Consider the following 15,893-nt stretch of genomic DNA (forward strand, 5'->3'; position numbering starts at 1 on the left):
CTCTTGATAAAGGTAAACTAAGAACAGCTTTTAGAACATCTGAAATAGATGTACCGGTACATCTATTAGGCTGTAGGCTGGAATATACTATTTTTAACAAATTTCCCAATCAAGAACTCTTAGAGTGAATTTGTCTTATTTATCTCTAAATCTAAAACAATAGTCCCTCCCCCATTTCTGACCCACACTTCCCTCTTCCCCCTGAGTGGCTACTTTAGTCAGGATTCCTCTACTATTCAGGGACTGAGCAATTAACTAATTTTTTTGCATAGTAAGTACACTAAGTATTTATTTGAGAATGTTTGTCTCCCTGCTGGTGTCTATGCTTCCCACAGACAGAGTATTTCATTTAGCCAAATGATGTATAACTGGGCCTGGGATAGAGGTGGACATATATAAGTGCAGATTTTATGGGATCCACAAATAATTACTTTATATATGTATTCATGAACACTAGCTAATAATACAAATAGCAGCTACAATCTATTGAGTCTGCCAGTTACTATTCTAAGTGCTTTACACATATTAACTCATTTAATCCTCACAACCCTATGAAGAAAGTATTATCATTATCCCCATTTTACAGATGAAACTGAGGTCCAGAGAGGTTAAGTAATTTATAGATACATGATTAGTAAGATGTAGAGTTAGAATTCTAACCCAGACATTTTGGATTTCATACTTATAGTAGGTTCATCATTCTGATTCTCTCAAGGAAGAAAATCAAGAAACTGCTCAAGGAATCAATAATTCTCTAAACTACTACCAGGATCAAAGAGACATACCAAATGACCTATGTGATGGAGAATATTTCAATAAATCCCATTCTAACAAGAATCCTAAACTAGCTTTACTAACAGTTTATATAAATCATTAGTATATTAAATTTTTACTCTGGTTTATCTGTATTTTAGATGATATTCTTCTAATTAAGTCTACTAACTCACCTAAGGCAGAAAACTGGTTCCCTATTAAGATCACAAGGAACTTTATAAGAAACCAAAATATTCTAACTATCATTATTTATATTAAACACTTGTTTCTTGTAACTTCAAATTAAGAAGAATAAATATCAAGTATTCTAGTTTCACCATCATATCAGTAAGAAAAAGTTACAACAAAACTCTACCTCTTCATGTCTCATTCCTTCTATCATTTGCATAATGCTTATAAAATGGTGGCAACGAGCTGAATGGTCCACTTGATACGTAGGAAAAGGATGATCCTGCCATACTCTCCAATCAGATAGAGAGAGTTGATGAATTCCAATGGCTGGGTCTTGAGTCTTGAATAATGATTTTAAAAATAGTAAAAATGATAAATATACATACTCAGATTTCATAAACTGATTTAAAAAACAGTATAATCAGCCTACTATACATAATCTGAATTGATTTGGGTATTTTGAACTAAAAACTCAGGAGAATAAAGAAAAAGAAAATAACAGTTCATGAGTTTGAGCCCTGCATCAGGCTCCGACTGACAGCACATAGCCTGCTTGGAATTCTCTCCCTCTCCTCTCTGCCCCCTGCCTCCCCCTCTCTCTCTGTGCCTCCCCCACTCCCATACTATTTCTCTCTCTCTCTCTCAAAATAACTTAAAAAAAAAAGTTTTACATAGTTTCAAAAAAGTGTACAAGGATACTCATGACAGCATGATTTTGTTAGTAACATGTTAAAAAGAATTCCAAAAACACAACAGGAAAATAAGTAGTGAAGCAAACTATGGTATACTACAGAGTAACATAACAACCATGTAAATTATGCCTATGGAAATGCTCATATAGAAATTGGAAAAATGCAGACATTATGTAAATACACTACAGTGAAATAAAAATATATACACAATAAAGAATATAAAGAAATCAGTTCTACAAACTTAGACTTTAATATTCTTTTTAAACTGTTTATATTCTTAATTTTTTAAGTAAGCTGACATTCTAAACATACACATTCCTCTCCACTCCCAAAGCTATTGCATTATCACTATAAAGAGCATCTGAAAACATGTTCAACTTACTGGTCTGTCTTCCTCATTTTCTAAAGATAAAAACTGAACTTGAGGCAATGTTATTTCCTTAATTTCATCACTGTCTCTTAACCTATAAAGTCTGTTCCATAATTTAAATTCTTCTGCTGATAGGTACCAATCTTTCTTTGAATTACTTTGCTTCATTCCTACAAATTGAAAAAATAATTGAAAAGAAGTTTTTAAAAATCCGCTAGGCAAACACATAATACACAACATTAACTCAAACTCTCTGTTTATATCTATTTATGTTTGCTAAATGACTGATTCTCTTCCTCAAAACCAGTATTCTTCACATAATCATTTGGTTGTCACTTCCTGCTTCTATAGATCTTCTAACTTTCTCTCACCTCTTTGAAAGTACTAGTACAGCCTCCTGTCCAGAAGCTAACCTTCCATAATGACTTTGTTAATATAACAGAGCCAGGCAGCTAGGCTCTCAATCTTGGTTCGTTTTGGACTCTCTCCATGTTGTTGTCTAAGATCTGGCACAAAAGAGTCAAAAAACTTACCAATGAAAACTGGTATGATTCTATCATTGTCATCTGAAAGATTATCTGACGTTTGGTTGGGAGTAGGGGAAGATGTCAAGTCTAAAAAGCATTTTTAGCTTTAAGTCTTAAATGAGGGGGGGATGTGGAGGTAAACAGAAAAGACCTGCTTCAGAAAGTGAAATAATACACTTTTTTTAAAAAGTATACCAAATTAGGGCACCTACGTGGCACAGTCGGTTAAGCGTCCAACTCTTGATCTTGGCTCAGGTCATCATCTCAGGGTTCATGAGTTCAAGCTCTGCATGGGGCTCTGCACTGATAGAGCAGAGCCTGCTTGGGATTCTGTCACTCTTTTTGTCTCTGCCCCTCCCCTGCCTGCGCATGGGCTTGCTCGCTGTCTCTCTCAAAATAAACTAAAAAATTATTTTTTTTGAAGGTATACTAAATTAACCCTTTCTGACTTCCATAACCTCTACAAAGGAAAATAATCAGCAAACTGGAAAGGATAAACAGTATAAAGAACAAACTCTGGTCCAGTACCAATGAGGACAGAAAACAATCAGAAAGTCTACTGAATTAGGAATCAGACAACTTCTGTCTTAGCTATTCCCAAATACTGTATAACAAGCTTTTGAAGGCACCTGGGTGGTTCAGTTGGTTAAGCGTCCCACTTTGGCTGGGGTCAGGATCACATGGTTCATGGGTTTGAGCCCGTGTTAGGCTCTGTGCTGGCAGCACAGAACTTACTTGGAATTCTGTCTCTTTCTCTGCCCCTCCCCAATTCATGCTTTCTCTCTCTCTCAAAATAAACAAATTACAAACTTTAAAAAAAAAAAAAAAAAAAGCTTTTGTTAAATAACAGGTTTAAATTTTCAGGTCCCTTTGAGATCTAACAATTTGAGGCTCTCAGACTCTTAAAATTGGAAGGCATTCCTATCTTTTAGTCACTTTAAATAAGTTCAGATCTCTAAGCCCAGATGAATTATATACTAATGTACAGAAGAGTACATTTATACATACAATCTTAGCAAGATGAATCACTGACACTTGAAAAATCAGGAAGGGGCGCCTGGGTGGTTCAGTAGGTTGAGCGTCCGACTTCGGCTCGGGTTCATGATCTCACGATTTGTGAGTTCGAGCCCGCATCTGGCTCTGTGCTGACAGCTCAGAGCCTGGAGCCTGCTTCTGATTCTGTGTCTCCCTCGCTCTCTGCCCCTCCCCCACTCATGCTCTGTCTCAGAAATAAATAAACATTAAAAAATCTTTAAAAAAAAAAGAAAAATCAGGGAGAATGGGGAAAAAAAAGCATAGAAACATGAACATGAGCTAATATTTTTAAAAATAGGTTCTAAAAAAAAGGTTCTAGAATTTTACAAAAGAAATTTGTCATCCATGTCTAGTTACGTTTTAGAACCAATTATTAAACATATGGTTTATTTTAACATTTACAAAAATACAATTATCACTAAGAATAATTAATGCCAAGTTAATCAAGTTTTGATGCTATTATTAGTTAAATAAATTCAAAAGAATCCAAAATACCATTGACTCCTAAATAACTCAGGGGTTAGGTTATGCCCCAGCTAAAAACGGGCACTTAACTTTTGGCTCCCCTAAAACTTAACTACTAATAGCCTCCTGTTGTTTGGAAGCCTTACTGATAACATAAATAGTCGATTAACATATATGCTTTCTATGTTTTATGTATTATTTACTATATTCTTATAATAAATGTAGAAAAATATTAAGAAAACCATAAGAGAAAATATTTACAGTATTGACCTATATTTACTAAAAAAAACTACAGTTAGACCAGTGTTGTTCATGGATCAACTATACATACTATCTTTTTTCTTTAGCCAAAGGTCTGGCAAAGTATTGTGAATGACAGGTATATTCCTATTAAGTAGATTTGTCTGAGGTTTAATAAGCATATCCAATAACAGCTAATTATTAGCTGTTACTAATAATTAGCAATAACAATGGTTAACAGCTCTGAGTTAATGGAAAGAACATTAATAAAGTGAATCCAAAGCAACAGACTAGGAGGGAAAGGGTCTTGAAATTTCATGGTATGAAGATCAGTGGAATTGAGAGTTAAACTTGAGAGGTATTGTCTTCAAATATATAAAGAACTGCTACTTAAGTACACAAAGGATCAAAACCATTCCTTGTATCTAGAAGATAACACTAAATCAATGAGAAGAAGGTACAAAGACATTTTTCAACATATGAAAGAAACTTCTTCTGTATAGGGCTTCTACATAGGGAAGAACCTTTATAAAGAAATAGAATTTCTAGATTAAAAGATATTCAAGCTGAGACTGAATATGCATTTAACAAGAATACTGAATGCAGATCAAAACCACAAAGAAACATCATCTCCCAGCTGTTAGGATGGCTACTATCAGAAAGTTGAAACATAACAAGTGTTGGTGAGGATATGGAGAAATTTGAATCCCAGTATACTGTTGGTGGCGTCATAGCTGTACAGCTGTTAGAGAAAACAGCATGGAGGTTCCTCAAAAAATTAAAAATAGAACTACCATAGGATCCAGCAATTCCACTTCTGGGTACATACTCAAAAGAACTGAAATCAAAGAGATACATACACCCCATGTACACTGTAGCAGTATTCACTATATGTAAGAGATGTAAGCAATCCAAATGTCCACTGACAGATGAATGAATAGAGAAAATGTGGTATGTACAAACGATGGAATATTATTTAACCTTAAAAAAGAAATCCTAACTGGGGCACCTGGGTGGCTCAGTCAGTTAAGTATCCAACTCTTGATTTCGGCTCAGGTCATATCATGATCATGAGATCAAGCCCCATATTGGGCTCTGAGCTGGGTGTGGAGCTTAAGATTCTCTCCCTCTGCCCCTGTACAACCCTAAAAAAAAAAAAATCCTACCATTTGCTACAACATGAATGAACCTATAGGAAATTATGATAAGGGAAATAAGTCAGTCACCGAAGCACACATACCGCATGATTAGACTATAGATATAATATTATCTAAAATAACACAATCAGAGAACAGAATGGTGTTGCCAGGGGCTGGGTGGAGGGAAAAATTGGGAGTTCTTACTCAAAACATCTAAAGTTCAAGTTGTATAAGATGAATATATTTTATAGATCTGCTATATAACATAGTACCTATAGCTAATATGATCTTCTTCTTAAAATATTTTTTAAAAATAGCTGCAGAAATAACTCCTATCTTGATAGGTAATTTGACCAGATGATCCCCAAGGTTCCTTCCAAATGTTAAAATATAACTATATGATTTTATGATTCTTTAAAAGCTCTAGTTAAAGATTAAGCAAAATTTAAAACAAAAAATTTTCAGTTTCTCTTCTTCATAGTGTTAACATTTCAAGATATTTTCTTGATATCACCAAAATCTCTGCAGTTCTTAAACTACCAACTCTCATTACTAGAGATGCTCCCTGGCACCAAAGTATTTGTTTCTCACTGACTCAGTATCACCAGAGACTTGGTCTAACTTGGCCACTATCTTATATAAGAGTAAATTTAAAAATAAAAAAAAAAATCTCTTTTGCAGAAAGGAAAAGAAACCATTTCCCTTCCTTATCTTTTATTTTTTATTTTAATTATTTTTTTTACTTTCTTTTTTTAAATAGGTTCCTTGCCCAATGTGGAGCTTGAACTCACAACCCTAAGATGGAGAGTCAGGTGCTCTACCCACTAAGCCAGTCAGGAGCCCCCATTCCCCTTCCTTTTCTTAAAATAATTCCAGAGATCCCTAATGTTTGTAAATCTTTTAACTCTTTGGTATTTTATGTGAATCTCTGTAAAGTCTGAGCAAGCCTCTAGTTAGCATTTCAACCATAGAGGTTTTCCTAAGGATGTAGGAACTCTCTCTGAAATGTAAACATCAAGGAAGATAGTGACTCTCTCTCCTAGTTACCAGGGGAGTTTAGCCCTAGGCACCATTCCCTTCACTATCTATTTGCACAGATAAAAGAAGTCTTATTTCTTTGAATAAAGGCACTAAAGCTACCACAAATGGCTACCTTAATTACCAGGTGAATTGAAGATGAACTATGAAAGAATATATAGAAAAAGGTGCTATCCTCTTATGTGAGGATAAGTTACCATTAATCTTGAGAATATGTATGTAAACAATTGTAACTACCTGAAGGGATGTATAGGGTAGAATTTCTGTTTTGTATTATCTTAGTGGATTGTCTACGAATGCACACTAAAATCTGATTCAATCTCTATTCAATAATAAAACTGTTTCCTTCCTTTTCTATACTTTGTAAAGATGATTCTCTGAGTTGGTAGGCCATTTTTAATCTTCCCAACACTGAGTTTCTATCACTATTCTGTCACTGTCTCCTTCCCTTTGCCACGTGAATAATCTCTTATCCTCTTCAACACTCATAACATCCTAAAATATACACTGAGTTTCTCAAAAAGGAAATATATCAACATATGGCCTGTTAACTAACAACAGGGAAAAAAAATGCATGGTTCAAATGCAAAGTTTTTTACTCACCATTCTTATAGGAAAAGATAGAGGACTTCCGCTGCAAGTTCCGAGAAGGCTTCTCTGGTTCATAGACACCACGTGTGATGAACATTTTATGTAATTCTGGATTGATTCCATCAGGCACCATTCGTGGACTTCCTTGGTAAAAATGAAGAACTTGCCTATTACCTGAAATAGCTTTATAAATACTTCTTTTGTTGCACTGACTTTGATTATAAGTCTGCAAAGACAAATGTCAAATTACATTATTTCTATAATAATCATCTAGCCATGACAAGAAGTTTGGATTTATTATAAACAGTAAATTAAACTCTGATCCACTTAAATACTGAGAATATCTATCTTGAATTTGAGGCCGGTTCAATTAACTCTTGAAAATCAGTTCAGGGGCGCCTGGGTGGCTCAGTCGGTTGAGCGTCCAACTTCGGCTCAAGTCATGATTTCGCAGTCTGTGAGTTCAAGCCCTGCGTCGGGCTCTGTGCTGACAGCTCAGAGCCTGGAGCCTGCTTTGGATTCTGTGTCTCCCTCTCTCTCTGCCCCTCCCCCACTCATGCTTGTGCTCTCTCTCTCTGTCAAAAATAAACATTAAAAAAAATTTTTCAAAAAATCAGTTCAAAACCTAGTATTATAAAAGTCTACCTTCATAACTATATTGCAAAAAGGAAATCTATTATTTAGGATCTTGCCATTTTTGAATAAAGCGAATATTTATATGTAAGTGTAAATTGCTTTTTTTAAAAATACTATTCCCTTATTCCAGCTTGTTACTTCATCTTTCTACACCTCAACTTTCTTTACTGTACACTGTATATCATTTAAATGAGAAAATGTATCTGAAGCACTTAGAAGAAGAGTGTCCAGGAGAGCAAGTGCTCATTAAATGAGGGCAATTATGACTAGTTTACAGATAAGAAAACTAACAACTGAACACAGAGGTTAAGTGGTTTGCCTGAGGTAACATAATTATAACCTAATCCATTTATTGATAGTACATAGATTTTATAAGCTGCCAGATATTTCATTTATTGAGATCATTTTATAGATCAAAAGAATGTTACATAACATGTTACAATCACATGAAAAGTATCTGGGGAGAAATTCATTTTTCAGGATGAATTTTAAAGGTTCTATTAAACATTTTAAATCACTTTTTTAAAACTACTATAATTAATGAAAAATCTAATATGAAACGACATATTGGGCCAAGGAAATAATCCCATTGAGTTACAAAAGTTACTCAAGATTATAGCAAGATACATTCATACTTTGCTATAATCTTGAGTGATGTAATTCAAGTCTCTTATCACTTTAAAAGAAAAAACTAAAAATAAAAAACAAGCCTTAGAAGCACAGGGAAATAGTAAAACAAAATAATACAAAAATAGTGATTTTTTTTTTTTTGGTGTCTCTAAGTTGGTACTGAAGTACAAAAAATGTGTTTCTTCAATATGGATAAAAATTAGAGACTGAATCCAGTTAAGAATTCTCCCAATTACAAGAAAATAAATAGAATCTACTACAAAGTGGGGGGGAAAAATCAACCACAATTTCCTACAGATTGTTTCCACTTTGAATGTTAACATATTGATATTTGTCTTAGGCTTTATTTCTCAAATTTCAAGTATCAAATCTCGTTTCTGAAAGTCTACTTACACGTTCTTCTCGTCCTTCAGCAAGGATAACAACAATTCTGCCTTGACGTTTGCGGCCAGTTCTACCCATTCGTTGTATAAGACGAATTGGGCTCTTCTGGGCATCAAAACATATTATAAGATCAACTTCTCCTATATCCAAACCTTCTTCACCAACACAAGTAGAAACCAATGTATTATAACCACCACTACGAAACTGTTTCACAACCTAAAATAAGAATGATTTAAAAATAACCAGATACAAACATAAGAGACTTGTAGGCCAAAACATACTTTTTCCACTCACCCCAAAATGGTGAAATTGGATTATAAATCAGAATCCAGAATACCATGGAATAAGAAGTGGCAAAATGGCAATATAAACCCAAACAGATTGTGGTAAAATGCAAAGAGCAGTCCTAATGCTTTGGTTACATAACGGTTGTGATGGCAAAAGTGTTTGCTAATCATTTACACATAAATAAGAAATCCCTGATATTATTTAGCATCACTAAAAGAGCCATGGGCAGGTAAATGGCCCAGAGCAATTACTGCTGCTTAATCATATCCTAGACTTAAATTTATTTTTTGGTGTATCTAAAGTAAAAACTGTTATTACTCCTAAAACTCCTATCTTACCTTTTATACTGCCATTCTAATGAAGGGTAGCAGAATACGCCACCCCAAAATATGACTGTGGGAGTCTAGGACATACTGCCCCAAAATATGTTGCTTTGACATATTGACAATATTGAACTGTAGACACTTGAAAAACAGCAAAAGCAGGGAAAGGCTTCCTCTCCCCTTATCTGTCCAAAAACAGATTCTCCAAAAGGAACTCAACTGTCATAAATCCCCTCCCCTGAGATTTTCATCAACCAGAAAAAACTGACTCATCACAAGGAGAGGCAACTAAAAGTTATTCCTGCACTTAGACAAACTTGATTACAAATTATCACACCTCCCATTTTTCTTCTAAGGGCCCATTCATCTTTCCTAAAAATCAATTAATTTCTACTTAGGAGCCTATGTCCCTCCTCTCTTTTCTCTTTTAAGATGGTATTTAAGGGGCAGCTGGGTGGCTCAGTCAGTTGAGCATCTGACTTCCACTCAGGTCATGATCTCCTGGTTCATGGGTTGGAGCCAGCGTCGGGCTCTGTGCTGACAGCTCAGAGCCCGAAGCCTGCTTTGGATTCTGTGTCTCCCTCTCTCTCTGCCACCCCCTCCCCACTTGCACTTGCACCCTCTCTCTTTCAAAAATAAACGAACATTTAAAAAAAAATTTTTTTTTTTTTTTAACAATTTTTTTTTTTTCAACGTTTATTTATTTTTGGGACAGAGAGAGACAGAACATGAACGGGGGAGGGGCAGAGAGAGAGGGAGACACAGAATCGGAAGCAGGCTCCAGGCTCTGAGCCATCAGCCCAGAGCCCGACGCGGGGCTCGAACTCACGGACCGCGAGATCGTGACCTGGCTGAAGTCGGACGCTTAACCGACTGCGCCACCCAGGCGCCCCAAAAAAAAATTTTTTTTAAGATGGTATTTAAGTCTGAATTCTAAGCCACCTTAGGGAGTTACTGATTTTTCCCTGAGTATCTCCCATGTATAACATAAGATATATATGTTAATAAACTTATTTTTCTCTTGTTAAGCTGCCTTTTATTACTGGGGGCTCAACTAACAGCCAAAAAGGAATAATTATTTTTCCTCTTCTATACCAAGATTTCTATCACTTTAATAAAACTGCAGTAGCCTAAGAATTAATAAAAAGTCAACGAAACATTTTGAAAAACTTCCTTAAGCATTAAAAACTTATTCTGGGGGCGCCTGGGTGGCGCAGTCGGTTAAGCGTCCGACTTCAGCCAGGTCATGATCTCGCGGTCCGGGAGTTCGAGCCCCGCGTCAGGCTCTGGGCTGATGGCTCGGAGCCTGGAGCCTGTTTCCGATTCTGTGTCTCCCTCTCTCTCTGCCCCTCCCCCGTTCATGCTCTGTCTCTCTCTGTCCCAAAAATAAATAAACGTTGAAAAAAAAAAATAAATAAAAAATAAAAAATAAAAATAAAAAAACTTATTCTGAACTGCTCTGAGCCTCAGTTTCTCCACATAACACCAAAGTTGCAGTTTTGTATGTGGCAGACAGAGGTAGTAATATAATATTCAACAGATAGATAAAGAATAGAAACAAAAGTAGAATGATAGTATTCCAGAGAAATCAGTCATGCACTTGAGTAAAGCCTCTATAAATGCCTATTAAAATATCAGAATACCCAACACAGGGCTCCATTCCACAATCCTGGGACCATGACCTGAGCCGAAATCAAGACTCAGGACTTCAACCAACTATCCTTAAACTAGCTCTATTGTTGACAACAACAACCTCAAAAGCAGGATTATAAATTTAAACTTATCATGTTAAATCCTCTTGTAAACTTTTCCAGTAGCTTAGTAAGAGAGTTTTCTTTGAATATGAGAAACCTCAGAGTACAGGGATAACCAGTGATCATGATTAAAAGTTAAGATTAATCATTTCTCTTTGGAATCTGGAATCACATTAAACCAAGGAAAGACTGACCTAATATTATCTGTATATAACTTAAAACACATATCCTCTTTGCTCCCCCCCCCCACCAAAAAATGGGTCACAGTCTTAGAAATGTAAAAGAAAAATAATTCTTTAATATAAATAGTTAACAGATGAATAAAGGATAGTTGACATACTTTTTAGGTAACATGTATAAATGAAACTATTATTTATTTGCCTAACACTGACTAATTTGCTGGGACTTTGAAAAATAAATATGAACCAGAGGTTCATAGAATCAATCATAGAAAGGGATACATGATTAATTACACAAATTCTACCAGGATTTGTAATCCACTGATCCTATCATTTTTTCATTGCTTACACTTTACCCTCACTCCACTCTCATATCAGAGTCCTCTGACTAAACTCCACCACTGAATATATCCCACTTTCCAACCAAATCTAAGCCTGTACCCACATAGGTGAATGGAAGAAAATACCAACCATTCTTATTGGTTTCACTTTAAACTCATAATCCCTCACTTGAGAGGGCCTTTAGTGCTATCTGAAAATCATTTCATATTCCCTAATCCATTCACTTTCCCCATTCTTCTAGAAAACTATATCCTCTTTTCTCCTCTTTGATCAAACTTCCATCCAACATTTCCTCCCATTCTCATTCTTGGCTGATGACAGGACAAAAATTGAGCAATCAAAAAAGACCTCCCACAGGATATCACTGTCACATCTACTTACTCACCTGTATCTGTGCCTAAATAGTCCACCTTCCCTCCTGCTGTTTTGGATAAACTGCGTTTTTAACTGAGATCAGCTCCTATAGTTTTGTATACTAGATCCCATCGGTTTCCTCACCTACTCAAAGATCATACTAGCAATACTCTTGTCTCTGCTCTGTTAACAATTTTTCTTTCTCAGTTGATCATTCCTATCAGTATACAAGCATATTGTTATATCTCCTAATTTCAAAGAAACAATACTTCCATCTCTGCTCTCCTTTACAGCAAAAACTCTTGAAAGACTTGTATACTTGCTATTTCTAGGTCTCCTCTTCCTGTTCTGTCTTGAAAATACCTCAATCAGTCTTGTCCCCACAATTCCAATGAAACTGTCCTTTTCAAGGTCACCTGCCTTCTGATCTCTTAATCCAAAGGTCAATTCCCATTTTTCATCTCATGACCTACCAGCAGTAGGTCTGCAACTAGCAGCACTTAAACAGTTCCTCCTGCTCATTTAGCCCACAAGTATCACACTCTCCTGGTTTTTCTACTATTACTAGCTACTTACTCTTATTCCCAAGGAAATCATAATCACTGCTTATAGTAATAACAATGAAACCCTTGGCTGGGTCTTTGGACATCTTGTCTATCTCTATTCCATCACTTGGTAATTTCATCCAGTCTCACGTATATGATGATGATGATTCCCAAATATATATTTCCACAAACCTGTGAACTCATGAACTTAAGATTCATATATTCAACTATTTATTCAACATCTCTATTTGACATTTAAAACAATGCAACTCAAAGTGTAGTTCGTGAACCGTTTATTACTGTTGAGGTTCAGGTGTTTAGAAATTTGACAGAGTAATACTACGTTTGTTGGCTTTAATAATAAAAAATCTGGCCATGAATATTGTTTTCATTAATTTTATTTTTTTAGAAATTCATTTTTATTCAACAGTATCTGTGACATACTAAGAGGAAATAAACTAGTCCTCCATCAACTAGTCCTCCATCAACTTTGATACTCCAAAAAACACTAATCTCATAGGTATGCCAAAGTTAACTCATCCAGAACCAAGTTACTGATATTTCTCTCCAAAACTTGCTCTTCCTACAGTCTTATCCATCTTCGTTAATAGCAGCTCTTTTCAGTTGCTCAAGCCAAATTCCTGGAATCATCATTGGAGTCACCCTTCACCCTCCTCAATCTCACACCCCACTTTAATTTGTCAATAAATCCCATCAGCTTGACCTTAAAATATATCCAGAATCCAACCAGTTCTCACAACCTTCCATGCTACCACTATAGTCTAAGCTACCATCATCTTTAGCTTGGTATTATAATAAGTCTTCCAATTGGGTTTCCTGTTTCTACCCTTAGTACCCTATACTTTATTCTGAAGATAGCAACCAGTGTGATTCTTTTAAAATATAAACCAGGCTGTAACCCTCACCTATTTCAAACTCTCTAAAAGGGCTTCTTCTTTTCCCATCTCCCTCACAGTAAAAGCCAAAGTTACTGAAATGGATACACTCCACTTACACCACTGCACAGAGCATCTAAATTGACAATAAATAAGCAAACAGTGGCTTTGAATGACACACTGGACCAGATGGACTTAACAAATATATTCAGAACATTCCATCCTGTATCAGAATACCCATTCTTTTCAAGTGCACATGGATATTCTCCAGAATAGATCACATATTAGATCACAAAACAGGCCCCAAGAAATTCACAAAGATTGAGAGCATACCATGTATCTTATCTGACCACAATGCTATGAAACTAAAAGTCAACCACATGAAAAATTTAGAAAGACCACAAATACATAGAGGTTAAAGAACATCCTACTAAAAACATGAATGGGTCAACCAAGAAATCAAAGAAATAAAAACAAAATACAGTAAAACTAATGAAAATTAAACAGCCGAAAATCTTTAGGATGCAGCAAAAGTGGCCATAAGAGGGAAGTATACAGCAATATAGGCCAACTTCAGGAAGCAAGAAAAATCTCAAACAACCTAACCTTACACCTAAAGTGACTAGAAAAAGAAAAAAAAAAAAAAGGAAGCCTAAAGTCAGGAGAAGGAAGGAAACAATAAATATTAGAGCAGAAATAAATGATACGGAAACTAAAAAAAGAAACAAAAACAAAACAATAGAATGGGTCAATGAAACCAGGAGCTGGTTCTTTGGGAAAAAAAAAAAAATCAATAAAGTTGATAAAACTCTAGCCAGATTTATCAAAAAGAAAAGAGGGCCCAAATTTTAAAAAATCGCAAATCATAGAGGAGAAATAAGAACACCATAAAAGTACAATTATAAGACAACCTGGAAGAAACGGATAAATTCCTAGGAACATATTAACCACCAAATGGAAACAGAAAGAAATAGAAAACTTGAACAGACTGATATCCAGCAAAGAAACTGAATCAGTATTCAAAAATCTCCCAAGACACAAAACTCCACGGCCAGATGGCTTCACAGGCAAATTCTACCAAACATTTAAAGAAGAGTTAATACCAGGGCGCCTGGGTGGCTCAGGTGGTTAAGCTTCCAACTTCGGCTCAGGTCATGATCTCATAGTTCAGGAGTTCAAGCCCCGCATCAGGCTCTCTGCTGACAGCTAAGAGCCAGGAGCCTGCTTCAGATTCTGTGTCTCCCTCTCTTTCTGCCTCTCCCTCCCTCCCTCTCTCTCTCTCAAAAATAAATAAAACATTAAAAAAAATTTTTTTTAAAAAGGAGAGTGAAAACCTATTCTTCTCAAACTATTCCCAAATAAAAAAAAAACAAAAAGAAAACAGAAAAGGAAGGAAAACTTCCTAATTCATTCTATGAGGCCAGCATTATCCTGACACCAAAAGCAGAAAAAGACACCACTAAAAAAGAGAACTACAGGCCAATATCCCTGATGAACATGAATGCAAAAATTCTCAACAAAATACCAGCAAACCAAATAAAAAAATACATTAAAAGAATCATCAAGTGGGATTTATTCCTGGGCTCCAAGGGTGGTTCAACATTTGCAAATCAATCGATGTAATACACCACAGTAATAAAAGAAAGGATAAGAACCATATGATCTTTTCAATAGATGCAGAGAAGACATTTGAAAAAGTACAACATCCATTCATGATAAAAACCCTCAACAAGGTAAGTTTACAGGGAATATACCACAACATAATAAAGGCCATAGATGCAAAACCCACAGCTAGTATCATCCTCAATGGGGAAAAAGTAAGAGCTTTTCTCTATGTTCAGAAACAAGAGAGGGCTATCTATTCTCACCTGTGTTATTTAACATAGTACTGGAAGTCTAGCTACACCAATCAGACAACACAAAGAAATAAAAGGCATGCAAATCTGCAAGGAAGAAGTCAAACATTCACTATTTGCAAATAACATGATACTGTATGTAGAAAACCCAAAGACTCCACCAAAAACTTTTACAACTGATAAATTCAGTAAAGTTGCAGCATACAAAAATCAATGTACAGGGGCCCCTGGGTGGCTCAGTCGGTTGAGCGTCCGACTTCGGCTCAGGTCATGATCTCGCGGTCCATGGGTGCGAGCCCCGCATCGGGCTCTGTGCTGACAGCTCAGAGCCTGGAGCCTGTTTCAGATTCTGTGTCTCCCTCTTTCTCTGACCCTCCCCTGTTCATGCTCTCTGTCTCAAAAATAAATAAATGTTAAAAAAAATTTTTTTTTTTAATAAAAAAAATCAATGTACAGAAATCTGTTGCATTTCTATAAACCAATAATGAAGTAGCCCAAAGAGAAATTATGGAATCGATCCCATTTACAATTGCAGCAAAAACCATAAGATACATAGGGATAAACCAAAACAAAGAGGTAAAAGACCTGTACTCTGAAAATTATAAAACACTGATGAAAGAAACTGATGATACAAAGAAATGGAAAAACATTCCATGCTCATGGA

The 15,893-nt window shown here is 35.7% G+C and overlaps 1 protein-coding gene across 2 annotated transcripts in view; it reads right to left on the bottom strand.

The window, feature by feature from the left end:
• The window catches only part of FANCM (FA complementation group M), a 65,398-nt gene that overhangs the window by 21,419 nt on the left and 28,086 nt on the right, over positions 1-15,893 (bottom strand). For both annotated transcript variants that reach the window (XM_086709830.1, XM_086709828.1), the window contains exons 10-13: positions 8,702-8,908; positions 7,055-7,268; positions 2,020-2,177; positions 1,130-1,285 (exon numbers count right to left, since the gene is read on the bottom strand). In XM_086709830.1, coding sequence (XP_086565956.1) covers positions 1,130-1,285; positions 2,020-2,177; positions 7,055-7,268; positions 8,702-8,908 — 735 coding nt within the window. The remainder of the gene's footprint in view (positions 1-1,129; positions 1,286-2,019; positions 2,178-7,054; positions 7,269-8,701; positions 8,909-15,893) is intronic.

The sequence above is a fragment of the Puma concolor genome, chromosome B3, assembly GCF_028749965.1.
Source record: "Puma concolor isolate L17-30 chromosome B3, mPumCon1.1.hap2, whole genome shotgun sequence".
Classification (NCBI taxonomy): Eukaryota; Metazoa; Chordata; class Mammalia; order Carnivora; family Felidae; genus Puma; species Puma concolor.